This window comes from Diaporthe batatas (assembly GCF_019321695.1).
Source record: "Diaporthe batatas strain CRI 302-4 chromosome Unknown Contig00030, whole genome shotgun sequence".
Classification (NCBI taxonomy): domain Eukaryota; kingdom Fungi; phylum Ascomycota; class Sordariomycetes; order Diaporthales; family Diaporthaceae; genus Diaporthe; species Diaporthe batatas.
Genome location: NW_025408577.1, coordinates 19,197 through 36,077, shown reverse-complemented (window position 1 = coordinate 36,077; position 16,881 = coordinate 19,197). Strand labels below are relative to the sequence as shown.

Below are 16,881 nucleotides of genomic sequence, written 5' to 3'. Positions count from 1 at the left end.
TGCCGCGGCCTGCAAGGACCAGCATCTCAAGGGTCACGGCTCACATATCACTGCATGCTGCATATTTCCCCGTGCCTCCAATCATGTTGCTATGTTGTTCCCCGCAAACCGACCTCAGCGCAGGAACGGGTGCAAGCTTTTCCCGATCAATCCAAATGTCCGTGACTCGGCCGACGCCATCACTGAATTTAGTTCGCCCTTTCCACGGCCCATCACAATCACCGTGGGATCCTGGCTCATATCCTCTGCAAAAGAAGAGTGCTCGATGATTCAACGGTGGGAAGTGTACCGAGATATGCTGACTCGATCAGGAAACTCATCGACAGAGGACACCCGAGCCCGTTGAATATTCCGTCAGCCGTTGCGGGGTAGCCCGTAGTTATTGCTACCTTGCCAGGTTTTCGTTGCTCAATACCCTGCCTAGAAGCTCTTGAGAATTGTACAAGGCCTCGAGCTTGCGGGGGCCTGTTCTCCCCTGCATGTCGCCTTGCTGTGCGTATAAAACCCACGTGTGCCAGCACCTGCTTCAGCTTGTAGTTACCCAGTCCTCTCGGATCGCCTCGCCCGTCTAGCTCACCACCTTGCCTTGTTGCTGTATTTTGTGCCACTGTTGAGAGCCCTAGCAAAACCAAAACAGCATGCTCATCGCCAGAGTCATCCCCGCCCTCGCCCTCGGCGTTGGGAGCGTCCTCGCCGACGGCGCCGCAATCGCCAATGCCATCGCGGCGATTCAAAACGCCACCAACGAACTGACCACGACGGTCAGTAACTACAACGGCAATATCCTTGGGTCACTTCCCATCATTGTGCAGTCCACCTCCCTCCTCTTAACTATCAAGAAGGGTACCCAGACCGCCGAGGAGTCCGCTGCGCTTTCCGATCTCGAAGCAGTGACCGTGGGCTTGGCCACCATCACACTGGTTGGCAACGTCAACGCCTCTCTAGACGCCATTGTCGATGCCAAGCCCAAGTTCGACCGGAATCTGTTGACCCCCGTCGTGCTCTTGAACCTGGAGCAGCAGAGATCTGCCTCGGCAGACTTCAGCGACGCTGTCGTGAGCAAGTTGCCGGCCACATTTGTGTCCACAGGCCAGCAGCTCGCCGCACAGATCAGCGAGGCCTTCAGTGAGGCTATTGGTGTCTACAGCGGGGGGATCTTGGACAAGTGAAGGTATGGGGGCCTGAGCAAGCCTTGTGGGTGGTAGCACGTTGTAAATACATGGTGGTATCAATTATAATAAGCGGCGCATGTCGACATGCAATGTCGCCATGAACCATACTATATTTTCACGGGGTGTGGTGACTGTCGCGGGTGTAACTAGTCCGCATCCAAGGATGTATGTCTGTAGACGCGAACAGAACCGCACATCCATCTCAAGATGGATGTGCTACCAGTCCGTGTACCGAATCTTCTGCGATACTATGTCGCCGGAATCTAGTCTCTCAGAGATTAAGCTCTAGCCAGCGGCGTTCATTATGAGTTACAATTTTCGTATCTCGAGCTTAAAAAGGCTGTGAATGTGATCAATACTACTGAAGTACGTATGTATTTTAGAATATCAACTGCTCCCACCCCGCCCACACCCCGCCCACTCCAAAAGACAGATTTGCCTTGCAGTATGCGCAGATCAGCCCCCAAGCTCGCCAATGAAACACCCCCTTTTGATAGATACAGACAACTAGAGAACTGTAGCCGTGATGATAAGGATCCTTTCAATCCCCGTCTTGATGCCCTTACTGGAATGAGGCGCGGTACTGGTCCCAGAAAGAGTACATTCGGTCTTCCTGACCGGGCGTGAACTCCTCATAGCATGTATCGTAAGTGTAGTCCATGTAGTTGTGGATTGGGTCGACGCCAGCCGCCGGGCAAGTATCCCGGCCCACTGGGCAGCCAGAAGCAGCACTGGCCTCAGCAGGCGTGTCATCCACACTGTCACCACCAGAGCAGCCACCCTGGAATGTGTGATACAGGCCAAACCAGTGTCCTATCTCGTGGACAGCGGTCAGTCCCAGGTTGTAGTTTGTCTCAGAGCCCCCGGGAACGGTGGATGACAGGATGGTGCAGCCATCGAGGTAGAAGTTGCTGTCAGAGCCGCTGGTGCTGGTTGGGAAATAACAGTAGCCGAGGTAGCTCATCGAGTAGACAAAGTACAGGTTGAGATCCGCGTAGGTTCCCTTTCGGAGAGCTCTCTTCATGGCAGTCTCGGAGCGGTCATTGGCATAGTTAGAGTTAACAGTCCAGTCAGTTCCGGCATTGACGAAGTTGATCCCATGTGGAGCAAAGGCCGTGTTCATAGCGGCAAGCTGTGAGCTGATTTGGCTTGACTATTTGGTGTACGAAATCAGCCACGTTGTTGATGCGAGACGGTGAAGGTCTGGACTAAAATAGACGGTGACGAGGGACGTACACTAAGATAACCTCCAGACGCGGAGGTTGAGGTTGCCAACACATGGAAGTAGACATTGACATCAATGGTGGCCGCAGCCGAGGTCGCGTTGCCAGCCAGACGAGCCTCCTTCTCGATCTGGTAGAATGTCTTCGCTATGGCTATCTCCTCTTCTGTGGGCTGAGGAGCACCACAAGCGCGCTGAGCAACAGCATGGGAAGCCGCGATGGCAGTGGCAAAGATGGTTTTGAACAGCATCCTGTCTTTTCCGTGGCAAGTGTCGAATGACGGTGGGTTCCTAAGTACAGCGAATGTAATACTGGTGAGAGTGATGCGACTTTGACAGCCACAAATGAAGGGCAGGTCTGACTATTTTAATAGTCAACACAATAGAAGTTGTCAGCGATACTCGGCGCATTCTCAGCCATGTAACGTCTACATGCTGCCCCCGTATCTGCAGACCTTTGAACACACTCGTCGAGAGATTGCGCGTTTAATTTCGCGACCTTCCTTTCTAATACAATCTGCCGGGTAGCACCACTTCCATGGATGGGTAGCAAGTCTATGCCCAGGTGTGCAAGTAGATATGCGCAGCTAGGTCCAGCTATCACCAGGTTGCAACCCCATATCCGTCGAGTCGCCCGGTAATTAGCTGTTGAAGTCTTGGCGATGTCAAGACGCGTTCGGCCGTCGTTCGGCATGGAGACTAGCATGCCTGCAGGTAAGCAACGGCGCTGCGTGAATGGAGGCCTGATGGGTCACCAGAACACTCATGTTGCCTTACCTGGAAAGATAGAGCAGCATTGGGGCTGCTTTATCTTGCTCTTGGTTCGCGCACGCAGACTTGGCATGTAGGCTGCTCTGATAAGGCATGGGTTCATGTACTTACTCCGCAAATTACTATGCATGTTCCGTCAACAGCCCTGAGCGTGGCACAGCATGTGCCGCCCGGCCCGGCAATAATTGACCTCTGGTTGGCTGTGCTTTTCGTTCATGTGCCTGCATGCGCTCTTCCTCTACGACAGAGCGCACGCGCCGGCGCTCCTCAGCGGTCAGCTCAACCAGACAAGCGATTCCGCCAAGAGATGCCCAGAAATGCCCAGACGTGGTATAGAAAAAGCACACAGGATGAGAAAGACGACCTCCTTCATCTGGCAGACCTCCCTCATCGGGAAGCCTCGCAGGTGGTGTAACACGTAATGTGAACACGTACAGTTTCGAGCTCGGAAGTCCGCGGCGATGGAAACAGCGCACGTATAGAGCTCGCTTAAGCAGTTGTCGAGCGGAGTCGAGTAGGATAACTGAATGAGTGCTCTATCTTTCAGTATTGAGACTCCCGGTTGCACACGTTACATCCCGGTGGTAAATGTTTATCCGGGCTCGTAAATGATGTCTTGGTTCGAATGAAGGCCGTATAATATCCCTCCTGAGTGACCTGGCGGTCTATCGTGGGGCTGCGTTTTCCGGAAATATCAGTCAAATAGTCCACGGAATTGTGTCAGGGTGATACGAATGTGCGAGGGCGGTCACCGCGTGAGGGTTTTGAAGACGTTGTGAGTGCTAGACATTCGGTCAAAACCCTGAGTGCGTTGGAAAAAGAGCACCGCTGGACACCCGGAAATCAATGTTTGAGAGCAAGGCCCCGGGGATCGAGGACTAAACACCTGTTTCGTTCTCGCGCTGACACCTTCAGGGGGATGTAGCATGGGGTCCGAACCATTAACACCTATCACTAGGCAGCTTATGAGACTCAAGAGAGTAAGAGCGAGGGACCATCTCTTACGTAGAATATGCCATTTCTCATATCCAAGAACATGAATTTAATTCAATTTATGGACAAGGCGCAGCCTTGTGGACTCAAAAGTCCGTTAGGTCATGGATCGTAGAACAGGGCAATGAGTTCCCAGTAACTTAGCCATACTTCTAAGTTGTCTTGCTTGAAGCGAGTGGGTTTTATACAGATCCTCCGAGATACTCCCAGCCGGCGAGCACATGTGTTTTGACGACAGCCAGGAAGTCCTCAATAGATACTCTCTCGTCCTCTGCGCCCATAGTATCCGGTGAAACACCAAAGATGTATGCCGGAATCCCGCGATAGCGATAGAACTTGCAATCCGTCGCTCCCATGCTTGGTATCGCCAATGGCTTTCGTCCTGTGACTCTTGCTGCATTCCGTGCCAGGATATCCACCATTGGGTGGTCGTGCGCACACGCAGCCGCTGGATTGCTTGCTGCTGTCTGGATCTCGACCTTGGCCTCTGGGTACTTGGCCAATGTCTGATGGATCACAGCCATGACATGGTCGGAGTTGAGCCCCAGGGGCATCCTGATGTCTGCCTCGAAGAAACACTGTCCTGGTATCATATTAACCTTAAGACCGCCATGGAGCGTTCCAATATTCAGAGTGCACTTCATGGCAATGTCTGCCGCACCCTTGCCCATGGCCTTGTCGATGGCACCCCTCACATCCTCTCGCTCCAAATACGCCTTGAGGCCGGGTTCCAAATCCGGGACGATAGCTTCCACAACAGCCAGTTCGGAGATCAATTGGGCGGCTATCCTCGTTGCGCTTTTTTGCAGGTGAGTGTAAGCCCCGTGGGCTCCCGGCCCAGTATCAACGATAAAGGTCAACCTCAGGGTCCCCTTTTCTGCGAAGCGGATTGTGTTCAAACCTCCAGGCTCGGCATTGATGGTCACTTCACCGGCCCACTTGCTTCTCTCCCCCTCAGAAAGCTCATTTCCGTCCTCATCATGACCCAGTAGCCACTTCGTCCCGAACCGCCCGCCCGTCTCCTCATCGCTGACAGCGCAAAGTGCCACGCTGCCCGTCAGATCCTCCTTGTAGCGATGGAGGTAGGCGAAGGCAATGACGCTGGCGGCGGTCCCTGCTTTCATATCCACCGTCCCTCTGCCGAATAACTTCCCATCAACAATATCTCCGGACCAGGGGCTGCGCTCCCAGTCGTGGCCGTCCCCAGCGGGGAACACGTCTATATGCCCGTTCATGGCAAGCCTTGGTCCATGTGTCCCTCCGCAGACGAACTCAGCGACTACATTTGGGGCTTCCTGTCCGCCAGGAGAGATGATTCGAGTCGGTATGCCGTACTGCGAAGAGAGATAGTCACGGATCACGGCAGCTGCTGCGCGGGTGTCCCCCGGTGGATTTGGAGAGGCGGCCTGGACAAAATGCTGCAGAAACGAGATGTGTGCCCGGGTGTCAGCCTCTATGGCCTTGAGAAGGGCTTCTGAGTCCATCTCTTGGACGGAGCACATCAATGACATGCAAGTTGCCGTATCACAGGTTCAGAAGAAGCTTCTCGACCGTAACAAAAAGGACGTCCAAGCGAGACTGTTGACGAGCTCAGAGGTGCAACCGCTTCTTTCATGGGTGTTGTTAGACGTTGTCACATGTCCATGTGAGTCATCCGGCGAGGCTATCAACCACAAGGTCTCTTTTACCGTTGTCTATGAAGTGGAGAAGCGAACGGGAACTATTGTGCAAGATTAGTGCAACTGCCATGATGCATGATGACTTATTAGCCAAAGCTTGCTTGCCGATCTCCCGTGAACCCTGCCTAGGGAAATAGAGAGTTCGATAAGGGCACAATACCGCGCACGTCAAGCTGTACATGATACAAAACACCTTGTAGTAATTCAGGTCGCGTATACTTTGACGATATTATATAAAGATGGTAATCCTGCGTGGTATCCCTGCCTGTGTTGTCACCCTTGCCAACGCCGTGCTCATGCCGCAAGTCTTGCGCGTAGAATCCACTTACAGAAGCTGGGCGTCATATGGAAAGGAAAAACAGGGCTCTCATCTACCTCTGGGTATTATCCGTGCCTCTACTAGTACTGTGCTTGGTGGCTTCCTTGACGATCCCCACCGCCTCTGATACGACATCCTCCCCCCTGCGCCAGGTGTACAGTCTCACGCCCTCCCGCTCCAAAGCCTCGTGAGCTCTTTCCAGCCTCCGCAGCCACAACTCTAGCTTCTTGTTTACCGGCAGATTCTGGCCGCCTTGTTGCATGGTATGCCCCGTGGTTGACCCCAGGATGGAGTCGAAAGTGGAAGCGGTCCCTGTCCGATTGGGGGGTCCAGGCCTGGGTGTCGACATGGGGGCTGACGAATCCAGGTTCAGGCTGTCGATGTCCGAGTTGGACGTCGCGCGCCTCAACACATGTTGACCAGGGCTGGCATTGGCCAGGGAAGGTGTACCGCGGCGACGCGGCGGCGGCGGCGGCGGAGGTTGCTTGCTGGATGACGCAGAGTGGGAAGCGGAAGGGGACGGTGCGTTGGGGGAATCGGTGTTGGACCTCATAGAGCCGGCATTACTATTGTTTCCATTGCTTGGTTTCCGGGGAGGGAGGGTCGGACTCTTGCCCAAGCTCTGAGTCGATGAATTCTGTGTCTGTGCTAGGGGGTGCGCGGCTGCACCCTTGTACTGGGAGGGATGTAGGTTCTTGCCCAGCGTGGGTGTTCCGCCCCCACCGCTGGGCGCTTCAGTCTTCAGCGACGCCGAGGAACCGCCCCTGAGTGCAGCGGGCTTGCTGGGTCTCGGAGGAGGGGGTTTCTTCCGCGGTGCCTGATCCTGCGCGGCGGTTGACGGCAAGGGGGTTGCCCATGACTTCTCCAAGATTCTCTCCTCCTTCGCACTCATATTTTGAGGCTCCTCCGACAAGTCGATCAAGTCTTCGTCGGGCGCTTCTTGTCTTGCAGGTGGAGCAGTAGCTCGCGATGGCAGGGCCGGCCTCCGGTCAGGGTGGTCGCTCCCAGAATCCTTCCTCGAGTGTGTCTGTGCATCGGTGGCTCTTTGTCTACTTGGCGGGGCTGCCGGGGGAGGAGTGCTGAAAGCAGAATCGAAGTATCCGGCCTGCTCTGGAGTTGTGACGTCGCGTATGAAGATGGCAAGGATCCGGCCCGGGTTCGCGAGCGCCAGATCAGTGTACACTTCCAGATCAGCCTCGCCGCTGTCCCCGACGAGAATGAATCTCCGCCGTGGGAAGTCGCGGAGGATCTTGTCCAATGTTCCCTTCTTCCTCTCAGCCACAGGCTCGAAGATACCTTGCAACATGCCGCTGTACTGCTTCAAGTGGAGCGACCCCGGCGGAAGGCCGGCGAGGCCGAAGAAGGTGGCAATGACGGGGAAGAGCTGCCAGGGGCTGTTGGAGCAGTAGTGGAACTGGACGCCCATCTTGTGGAGTTCGCCGTACCACTCCTTGACACCGGCGACGGTGAGGTCTTTGAGGTCGCGGATGAAGGTGTTTCGGAAGATCTCCCTGGCACCCATGGAGATGCTGGACTTTTTGATGGTGTCGTCGATATCACTGATGACGCTGACTCCATTGTCGCTGATGATATCGACGGGTTCGACTGCCGACAGCTTCTCGTTGGCCAGCACACGGACGTGGGTGGGGACGAAGTCCAGGGCCGCCCTGATATAGAAGTGGCCGGCGTCGTTGGTCATGACCGTCCTGGACACGGATTGGTCGTCGTTGTAGAAGAACAGCGTCACGGGGAGCTCGACGAGCGGTGTGGTCAGGAACGGGCCGAGGCGGGCCATCAGGTTGGCGTTGGCCACGGCCAGCTCGGCCTCTGTCAGCTCCACAGGGGCGCCGGTGTTGTTGGCATAAGGCCGCGCAGAGAGCCTCGGAGACGAGGATTCAGACATGGGCGTGGCACTTCCGCTCGCGCTCCGACTCCGAAGCGAGGGTGCTGGGCCTTCGCCTTCCGAGTCCTCGTCCCTGGGCGTCTCGCTGTAGCCCCCCTTGACGGCGGCCTCCTTCTCAGCCTGGCCGCGGCGCTCGATCATCTCGGCCTCCTTATCGATCTTCTGCTGCTCCCTGGCATCCTCACGTGCCTCATGGCCGGTCCTGAGGGAGTCGGACTGGCCAGATGGCTGGTGGGTCTGCTGCGGCACGCCGCTCAGTCTCCTTGCCAGGCCGATGAGGACCCTGTTCTTCCTTGTCATTGGGCCCTTGTGCGGCGCATAGACCCACCCGCGCACGTCGACATCGACCACAGCCTTCTTGTCCTCCATCCTGGCCCACTCGTTGCGCCAGTAGTCCTCGTCGCTGAGGTCGGCGTCCCTGCGCTCGCCCTCGACATGGGCGGATGCCTGCCTGTCGTCGTCGGTGAAGCGCCTCACATGCCTGGCGGCGTAGGAGGGGAACAGGACCATCTGCTCGTCCCCCTTGCTGACGATTGAGACGTCGGGGAAGGAGCCGGGGATGGAGACCTTGTAGGAGGAGTCGTCGACGTCGACGACGCCGCGTATCCTGGTGTTGTCGTACTGGTTGCGGATCTCGGAGGCGGTGGCCACGCCGGCCTGGTAGACACTCTTGGCAAAGCCGGCAAGCTTCTTGCGGCGGGCGCCGGGCTCCCTGTCGGAGGACTGGCCGGGGTCACTGTCACCGTAGCCGTAGCCGTAGCCGTAGCCATAGCTGCTCCCACCGCTGCCCGACTGGGCCATGTTGGCGGGCCTGGACCTGTCAGCTGGGCCTACTGTCCTGGCGGGCGCATCCCCACGCACGGGCAGGTGCTTTCGGTGCTGGGGAAGGGCGGGGCGCGCGGCAGCAGGGCGTGGCCCGAGGAGCAAGCGGCGACTGCGCTGGGCAGCCCTGTTGATATGGTCGACCCAGCGGGTGCTGGAGAGGCGGCGCTGTTGGCGAGCGAGGATGTAGCGATAGATGCGCGACTGCAGGCGGTGCTTATAGTAGGGGAGGGTGTCGAGGCGGAAGTCGAGGATGCGCTCACGGTATTTCTGGCGGACGGCGACGGGGGAGAGGAAGCGCAGCAGGGTCTGGCGTTGGTTCGGACGGGGCTGGCCGAACAAGCGTCGGAAGGGCCTGAAGAGAGCCACCTTGCCGAGCTGTCTGCCTGACAAGAGGCTTATCTGAGGGCTGTGGGGGGTGTGGAAAGTGTGCTCTTGAGGTTGTCAGGTCGTGAGGTCGATTGATGATGGGAGAGGGAGGGCAGTTGAGGGCACAGCTGCCTGGGGCCAGGGTCACACACAGCACAGCCTCGGCACGGGTGGTCGAGTGTCAATGTCGAGCGTCAATGTCGGGGGTCGAGGGTCGAGTGCCGAGTGCCGCGCCCCGTTTGGCTGCTGATGGATGGATGTGTCTGGATGATGGATCAGATATGGATCAATCGATTAGACCAAAGATCAGACCAGTGCCTTGGTGGCTGCGTGTTTGATGCCACACTTGCACCCTCTTGCATAAATCAGTTGACGTCTTCCGAGACACGTGGGCCAGAGGCAATGCAGGCCAGCTCGATGCACAGCAGAACCAAGTGACTCGAGTCCTGTTGACCCCTTGCTGGACCCGATGCTTGCTGACTGGCGACCGTGTTCAGGTTGTTTGGGCGGCGACGGGGCCCATGGTCACCTAGACGGTTGTTGGTGGCGCATGGTGGTGACTTGATGCAGAGGTTTCGGTGCGGCAAGCTTCAACCGCTAGTCCTAACCGCAGCGGACGGTGCTTGTAACCATTACGTCACCCGTGCCTGTAAGTCTGACAGCTGAACTCTAAGCTGCACGCCAGCACTGATAACTTGTACCAGTGTACCTGGGTCCCTAAGTATTCTGTATGGGCCCTTCCTTACTCCCACATCACCACACAATACATGCTACCCTAGGGTACTTAAGTAAGTATGCTTGTGGCCATCTCACAGTAGGTATCTAGGACTTGTCAACCTTGGCCTTGGTGTCAGCCTTCAGGTCGCCAGGCGCATCAAGCCCCGAGGAATTTGACTGTGTTACGCACGGGCAGACTGAAAAGGAAAATGTCGGATGCTAATATTGATACTCATTGATTTTCCTGTCTCACAGCGGCCACATTATGCTGCTTTGGACCTTGCACCCATCCATTACTTCCCATATCCAGATATCCAAACAACTCTTTACAGAGACACTGTGACCCTTTCTATATAACTCTAGTGACCACTAAATATATCTAGGTACTCTGATTCAATACGCGCCTACTGTACTACCAAGCTACCTCCTGTCTATACCAGAGGTCCACTGTGAAATAATTCTGACTATCCTAGGGGACAATCCAAGGACAAGAATCACCAGGTGGGGCAGATCTAGTAGCCCCGGTATGTGGGCGCATACAACTCGCTGACGTTAGCCGGCTCATTGCTTGCCTCGTACACCATCGTGCCCGTTGCCGTGTTAGGACGACGAACACTTCCATTTGTAATAGAAGCAGGTCCGTATGTTGTGGCCTTGGAAACAGGTCTGGAGGTGGGGCCAGTGAGTCCATGAGTGCCCATGGGCATGACCGTATCTTGTTGATGCTGTCCTTTGTGACCTTGTGCAGCGGGAGCTCTCTTGCGCCGCAAGATCAACCAAGTAGCCAGCACACCGACCACTGCCGCGGCAGGAATACCAACACCTAGTCCTATCTTCGCTGAGGCATTGAGGTCGGAGGAGCTTGGTGTTGCTGAGTTCGAGTTCGAAGCCGTAACACCTGCTGGAGGATCGGAGACAGTTGTGGTGGGTGACAATTGTGCCTTTGTAGCTGCACTGCTCGAGGCACTTGGCGCGCTTGTCGAGGCATCTGACGTGCTTGTTGGGACAGTGTCTGAGCTGGCTGCCGTAATGTTGAAATAAACGGTCATGTCGCTTGCGGTTGTGGCTCCTGTGAAAAAGAGCATCATCACGAAGACGTTGGAGACACTCAGGTCCTTGTTTGTCACCACGATCCACTGACGTGACGTTCTATCAAAGGCCTGGCCCTCTGGGGGCGAGTACATATCAGGTCGCGTCCTCACAAATGTATATAACACAAATGCAGCGGATTGAAGCGAGACTCACCCGCGATATACTCAAGGTCGCCTATCGTCACTGGAGATTTACTGGAAGCTAGAGTTGAGCTCGTATTGACCTGGAATCAAGGCAACTGTCGCATCTTGATCCGAGAAGGGTGAGGTCCAGCGGACCTGGAGGACTGAGTGCTCCGGGTAGGCCGAGCCTTGTGAGAAGCTGCTCTGGCTGCCATGGCTGGACGGATTCACAAACTCGAATGATATTGCAGTAGGCAGGACTGCCCAAAGTGCCACTAGCGATTTGCGGACGCAGAAACGCATTGAATACAGACCGAAGTGTCACTGAAATCGAAAATCAAATAGAATAGAAGATGCAAATCGCCAGCGAGCAATGATATGTCTACCACTGGCAAGAAGTGGAGGCAAGGTGCCGGTGAAGTGGAGTGCAGTACACAGTAATAAGGCGATACAAACACCTGGGCATGTACTGGCGTTGGACTTCCACCCGGTATCTCATGCTAGGTGCCGCCAGCGGTTGACCAAAACAGTTGGAGCAATCCTACTGCAACCTCATCCTCCCTCATTGCAGCCTACGAGTAATTGTGTCGACCGATCCAGCGAGTCAGACGGCGTTTTTTAATCACTGATCAACCAACAGTGGTATTCAAACGGGGCTTGTGTCCGGATCTGCCCCTAAGTGAGCCCTGGCCAGTTACAGAGTGTTTTCAAACCACTGTTGGTTGTATCTCGGCGCTTACATATTACTGCGCTTCGGACTACTGAACCACCACTTCCCAGACTTGTCAGGGACCCGCCGACAGGGATCAACCGCGCCCCTCCAGAGCTCGGCAGTTCACATGCATGGTCAAGGGGGTTAAGCGCTTATTTATCCCTAGACATCCTATTTTTGGGGAGATCGTCGTAAACCGACCGATTTGTTGCCTGAGAAGATATGCCTCAGGGGTGGAGCGATACAATAGAAATTTCACCTGCATCAGTCCTTAAATGGAAATCGTCTGCCTTCCGTGTTCTATCTTCATAGGAGTGGAGGAAACAACGTCGCACATTGTTTACGTTTACTTCTTTGCTCCAGTCGTCGGATCTTGACGCTCACCTGCTGCCTTACACCATTCCAAATCGGTTGCCTGCTGTCTGGATGCCTCGATTCTACGATGAAACTCTTCATTGCCCCTCCCTCTTCGCAAAACCGCCAGGTGCTCACACTAGCCGCGGGCATCGGCATTGTGTTCCTCCTCTACCAAGCCTGGGGTCTTCACGACCGTCAATTATCCCTCTATCCCATCGATTCGCCAGCACCAGCCCGAATAGGATTCGACGCAATCCCAAAAAAGATATGGTACAAGCTTGGGGCAAGGGGACTCAGCGCGGATGCGGTGGCGTGGACTGGCAGCTGCATGAGACATAATCCCGCATATGCGGTCGAATTCATGACGGACCTGTCCGCGGATGCGTGGGTTGCAAAGACATTCGCGCATCGCCCTGACCTTGTTGAGGCCTTTCTCGCACTCAACGTACAAATTATCAAGGCCGACTGGCTTCGCTACCTCCTGCTCTATGCCGAGGGAGGAATGTGGTCGGATCTCGATGTCTCGTGCAACTCCCCTATCGAAAGTTGGATTCCTCCACAGTACAGAGAAAACATCTCAATGGTCGTTGGCTGGGAGTTCGACACACCTTGGGAAGGCATAGGAGAGGCCAAACATGAGCTTGCCACTTGGACGGTCCTCGCAAAACCTGGCTCGCCTCACATGCTGACTGCGATCGATGGCCTGTTGAAAGGAGTGCAGGGTGTTGCAAGAGATAACGGTGTCGACATAGCCGGGATCACAGCCACACCGCCTATGATGGGAGACATCGTCACCTTCTGTGGGCCCAGGAGGATGACGAGGAGCATCTTCCAGAGCCTGCGGCGGGAGATGAACATGTCTGATGACGACTTTCGAGCTGTAGAGGAAGGTTCATGGTTTCTTCTCGAGCCCAAGCTTGTGGGTGACGTTCTGATCTTACCAGGCTACGCATTCTCTCGGCCGATGAATTTCTACGATGAGGCGTTCACCGACTCCTTGCCTCCTACACTGGTCGATCACCATTACGCAGGGACTTGGAAAAACGAACAAGGTGGTGAACCCCCTTTTTAATCGCGGGTGGCTGGATCAATGCTTGTTTTTTGGTTCAAAACTGGCTGCCTTTACATGAGCAGAGCGATAACATATTACATTGCATGCCAAGGAGTTTGGTTATGATAAGGTGTTGTCTAGACATTATATACCACTGTATGCGGGCGCATTGTATGTCTTCGGACATATGTAGAGTAGAAGCGAAACTAGAGAGACATTATAAATCTATTGTACATACTAGCACTTAAGTAGCACTTGAGAACTAAGTAAGCAAATTAAGTACTATTATTCCACTCTACTTACTACCTATAATCTAACAGAAGCCTTGTATTACCCACAACGCATCCACCGAGCATCTCCACCTACTTTGTTGTCGAGATGATCTCTCCAGTCTAGATAACGACCACAGTCACTTGCATCCCGGCCAGCAGGTTTCACAGCCGTGACACCTCTCCAAATCAACAATTACTAACCTCGTAAACGATCAAGGAACTACTCCTCATCCGCCACAATTTATACAGCATTCTCTAGCTACATCTAGACGTTAAAGAAGGTCTGGAATATACTGGTATTAATAAAGGTTAGGTTGGTAAAAGTATTATAATTGAAGTTACCTTAGGAGCTGATAAGAACGGTTGTAGGGAAGTCGGCGTTTGTCTTGATACCCACCGCCTTGCCTGCGGTGTAGTAGATGTATCACCAGGCATGTCTCAGAGGAAAGTGCCTGGGAACACCAAGTCATTAGCGGGCAAGCCATGATCCTGCTCTGGATCAATCTAGAAACACATCTGAAGCCGGCTGATGGTGGCGACTAAAACGAGTATCTTTGGAGTGGAGATGACTTGAGACGTACTCCCCGCTGAGTTCCTTGACTAAGGGAAAATTGCCTTCGTAGTGTTCTCGAAATTGCTTGGGGTTTGTGCCGGGCCTGCGGTAAGCGAAGATCAGGATGGAATAAGCCATCGTCTTAAGGTGGCCCTGCAAGAAGGGTATGGGAGCTGCGGTGCAGGGAGTGAGGGTGCTGTTGTGTTGATTCTCCACAGTACTTGGCCAAACGAAGAAAGGGAAGACCTCGGTATCTCAAGTGCTTATTCACATATGTTCAGTCGGGAGCGCTGAGCTCTCATGAAAGAGGGCTTGAAGGCGAAGTCTCGGCACCGTCACACCCGGGCGCCTTTGCGATCTCGGTTACATTTGCAGGCACGCGGTGTGACTATTCACTCAGCTATGGTCTGAGGAGTGCCCTACTTCTCTGTACAATACCATGGCACGGAAGAATGTAATGTGAGTCATAAAAGCGGAGAGAATACCGTCTGGTTTTGACGAGGCCAAGGTCACATACTCCGTAGAAGCTGTTTCTCCAACAGAGGCGCGGATGAGGGGCTGGATCGTTGGCTAAAGTACGTACTACCGTAGTAGTTTAAGATGTTATCGATAAGACCCAACTGGCCAATCCATGCACAAAAATCATGTTGCACCAAGCAGCCCGTCGCAAGCTCGGGTCACTGTTCGCTACCCGGGTACCTGGGTACCCAGGTGGGCTTAATTAGTCACACGATAAAAAAAGCTTGACGCCATCGCTACATTTCCCCCCCTCCAACATCTCCCTCCTCCGTCATCAATTAACCCAGTGGACGTGCAGACCAGATGAAGACACCATGTCGACATTTGGCCACTACTTTCGGGTGACGACGTGAGTCCTTCCCCCCCCCACCAAACTGCTGGGAACGCAGGACAACGACAACAGCCTACTGACCTCCATCGTCACAGCGCCGGCGAGTCCCATGGCAAGACCGTCTCCTGCATCATCGAGAACTGCCCGCCGGGGCTGGCCCTCACTGAGGCCGATATCCAGCCGCAGCTCAACCGCCGGCGCCCGGGCCAGTCGGCCATCACCACCCCGCGCAACGAGAAGGACCGCGTGACAATAGGATCTGGATGCGAGTTTGGGCGCACGTGTGACAACCCTGCAGCATGCCATGAATGTGTGCCATGATCGATGCTAATACCTTGGGCACGCAGATTGGGCACTCCTATACTCCTGACCGTGCCGAACGAGGACCAGCGCCCTCACGACTATGGCTCCAAGACCATCGACCTTTACCCCCGCCCCTCCCACGCCGACTGGACTTACCTTGAGAAGTATGGTACCAAGGCCTCCTCTGGCGGCGGCCGGAGCAGCGCCCGCGAGACAATCGCCCGCGTCGCCGCCGGCGCTGTAGCCGACAAGTGGCTGCGCGAGGCCTACGGCGTCGAGATCGTTGCGTTTGTCTCCTCGGTTGGCAACATCAAGCTCTTTGAGGACAGGCCTACGACCGATGGCGACGATATCGACTCCCTAAGTGGCAACCCCAAGTTCCTCGAGCTTGTCGACTCCCTGACCCGCGAGAAGGTGGACGAGTTTCTTCCCGTGCGCTGCCCTGATGATGCCATTTCGAGGCGCATGGAGGACAAGATCGCCGAGCTTCGCGACCAGCACGACTCCACTGGTGGTACCGTGACCTGTATCATTCGCGGCTGCCCCTCCGGCCTTGGCGAGCCCTGTTTTGATAAGCTCGAGGCTCTCCTTGCCCACGCCATCATGTCTATTCCTGCTACCAAGGGCTTTGAGATTGGCTCTGGCTTCCGTGGCGCCGAGATGCGCGGATCCCGCCACAACGACGCCTTCGTGTCTACCGCCCTCGCCGACGATGCGACCCCGAGCGCTGGCGTTGGCATCCCTCCCTCCCGCCTGCAGACCAAGACGAACCACTCCGGTGGTATCCAGGGCGGCATCTCAAACGGCATGCCCATCTTCTTCCGGGTCGCCTTCAAGCCACCCGCTACCATCTCCCAGGACCAGACCACTGCTCGCTACGACGCTTCCGGCGAGGGCGTCCTGGCCGCCAAGGGCCGTCACGATCCTAACGTTGCTCCTCGTGCGGTTCCTATCGTCGAGGCCATGGCCGCCCTGACCATTGCCGATGCCCTCATGGCCCAGCACGCGAGGCAGATGGGCATGAAGATCGCCGCAGCTGGCCGGTAGTACATTTCGGCCACGTAAGGAACAATCGAGTGGCGGCCTCGGGAAGCGTAGGCGCTCACACTAGGAAGACGCGAGGGGTATTTTGTCAGCCACGACGAGAGGACCCGGCTGGCGGGCAAGACAAAACGGACAGTAGCAGATGGTGAATGATCAGGCGTCGGCATCCGTCTTGAAGGGAGCACGAATGGTCGTATGCATTATCGCCAAGGTATTATCTCTGGCTGGCACTAAAAAAAAATAACCGCCATATTTAGAGGCAAGGTCTTCCGCGATATAAAGGAGACCTGTAGACTAGCTTCGTGGAAAACCTCAATCAAATAGATTCCGCAAAAGAATCAGCACTTCTCTAGACTTGATCTCGTTAATATCATTTCGCGTGATAAAGCGAGACATCTTGGCATGCCCAGGCGGTTTTGTAATTCTATTCGTTGTCGCTCTCAATCCGCCCACTCACTTTGGCGACCTCGGGACCTTAAGCGCCAGTTTGATGGAAGTGAGGAAGACACAAGGTGCTATTGAATGCCTCGTCGAAAGCCATTGTGCGTGAATGGTGAT

General features: G+C 55.1%; 8 protein-coding genes across 8 annotated transcripts; 4 read left to right on the top strand and 4 right to left on the bottom strand.

Moving 5' to 3' along the window:
* Positions 1-638: 638 nt before the first annotated feature.
* KVR01_013694 (uncharacterized protein) lies at positions 639-1,169 on the top strand (the record flags this gene model as incomplete). The annotated part of the gene is made up of 1 exon (XM_044781277.1): positions 639-1,169. The coding sequence occupies one exon, from the start codon at positions 639-641 to the stop codon at positions 1,167-1,169; it is 531 nt and encodes a 176-aa protein (XP_044637339.1).
* A 565-nt stretch (positions 1,170-1,734) lies between these two features.
* On the bottom strand, positions 1,735-2,645 carry KVR01_013677 (uncharacterized protein; the record flags this gene model as incomplete). The annotated part of the gene is made up of 2 exons (XM_044783713.1): positions 1,735-2,325; positions 2,409-2,645. 2 exons carry the CDS (start codon positions 2,643-2,645, stop codon positions 1,735-1,737), a joined length of 828 nt encoding a protein of 275 aa, XP_044637322.1.
* A 1,695-nt stretch (positions 2,646-4,340) lies between these two features.
* KVR01_013688 (uncharacterized protein) lies at positions 4,341-5,669 on the bottom strand (the record flags this gene model as incomplete). The annotated part of the gene is made up of 2 exons (XM_044792439.1): positions 4,341-4,856; positions 4,917-5,669. 2 exons carry the CDS (start codon positions 5,667-5,669, stop codon positions 4,341-4,343), a joined length of 1,269 nt encoding a protein of 422 aa, XP_044637333.1.
* Positions 5,670-6,017: 348 nt separating this feature from the next.
* On the bottom strand, positions 6,018-9,811 carry KVR01_013700 (uncharacterized protein). Its single transcript, XM_044781484.1, has 3 exons — positions 9,563-9,811; positions 9,403-9,513; positions 6,018-9,315 (listed from the first exon to the last, which is right to left on the bottom strand). The coding sequence occupies exon 3, from the start codon at positions 8,858-8,860 to the stop codon at positions 6,209-6,211; it is 2,652 nt and encodes an 883-aa protein (XP_044637345.1). The 5' UTR covers positions 8,861-9,315; positions 9,403-9,513; positions 9,563-9,811; the 3' UTR covers positions 6,018-6,208.
* Positions 9,017-9,271, top strand: KVR01_013672 (uncharacterized protein; the record flags this gene model as incomplete). Its single annotated transcript, XM_044784876.1, has 1 exon — positions 9,017-9,271. One exon carries the CDS (start codon positions 9,017-9,019, stop codon positions 9,269-9,271), a length of 255 nt encoding a protein of 84 aa, XP_044637317.1.
* Positions 9,812-10,479: 668 nt separating the features above from the next.
* Positions 10,480-11,484, bottom strand: KVR01_013708 (uncharacterized protein; the record flags this gene model as incomplete). Its single annotated transcript, XM_044782236.1, has 3 exons — positions 10,480-11,135; positions 11,213-11,282; positions 11,338-11,484. The coding sequence occupies 3 exons, from the start codon at positions 11,482-11,484 to the stop codon at positions 10,480-10,482; spliced, it is 873 nt and encodes a 290-aa protein (XP_044637353.1).
* A 647-nt stretch (positions 11,485-12,131) lies between these two features.
* On the top strand, positions 12,132-13,544 carry KVR01_013682 (uncharacterized protein). Its single transcript, XM_044792577.1, has one exon. The coding sequence runs from the start codon at positions 12,336-12,338 to the stop codon at positions 13,320-13,322; it is 987 nt and encodes a 328-aa protein (XP_044637327.1). The 5' UTR covers positions 12,132-12,335; the 3' UTR covers positions 13,323-13,544.
* A 1,275-nt stretch (positions 13,545-14,819) lies between these two features.
* On the top strand, positions 14,820-16,654 carry KVR01_013670 (bifunctional chorismate synthase/riboflavin reductase). The gene is made up of 3 exons (XM_044787888.1): positions 14,820-14,994; positions 15,072-15,257; positions 15,324-16,654. The coding sequence occupies exons 1-3, from the start codon at positions 14,960-14,962 to the stop codon at positions 16,324-16,326; spliced, it is 1,224 nt and encodes a 407-aa protein (XP_044637315.1). The 5' UTR covers positions 14,820-14,959; the 3' UTR covers positions 16,327-16,654.
* The last annotated feature ends 227 nt before the right edge of the window (positions 16,655-16,881 follow it).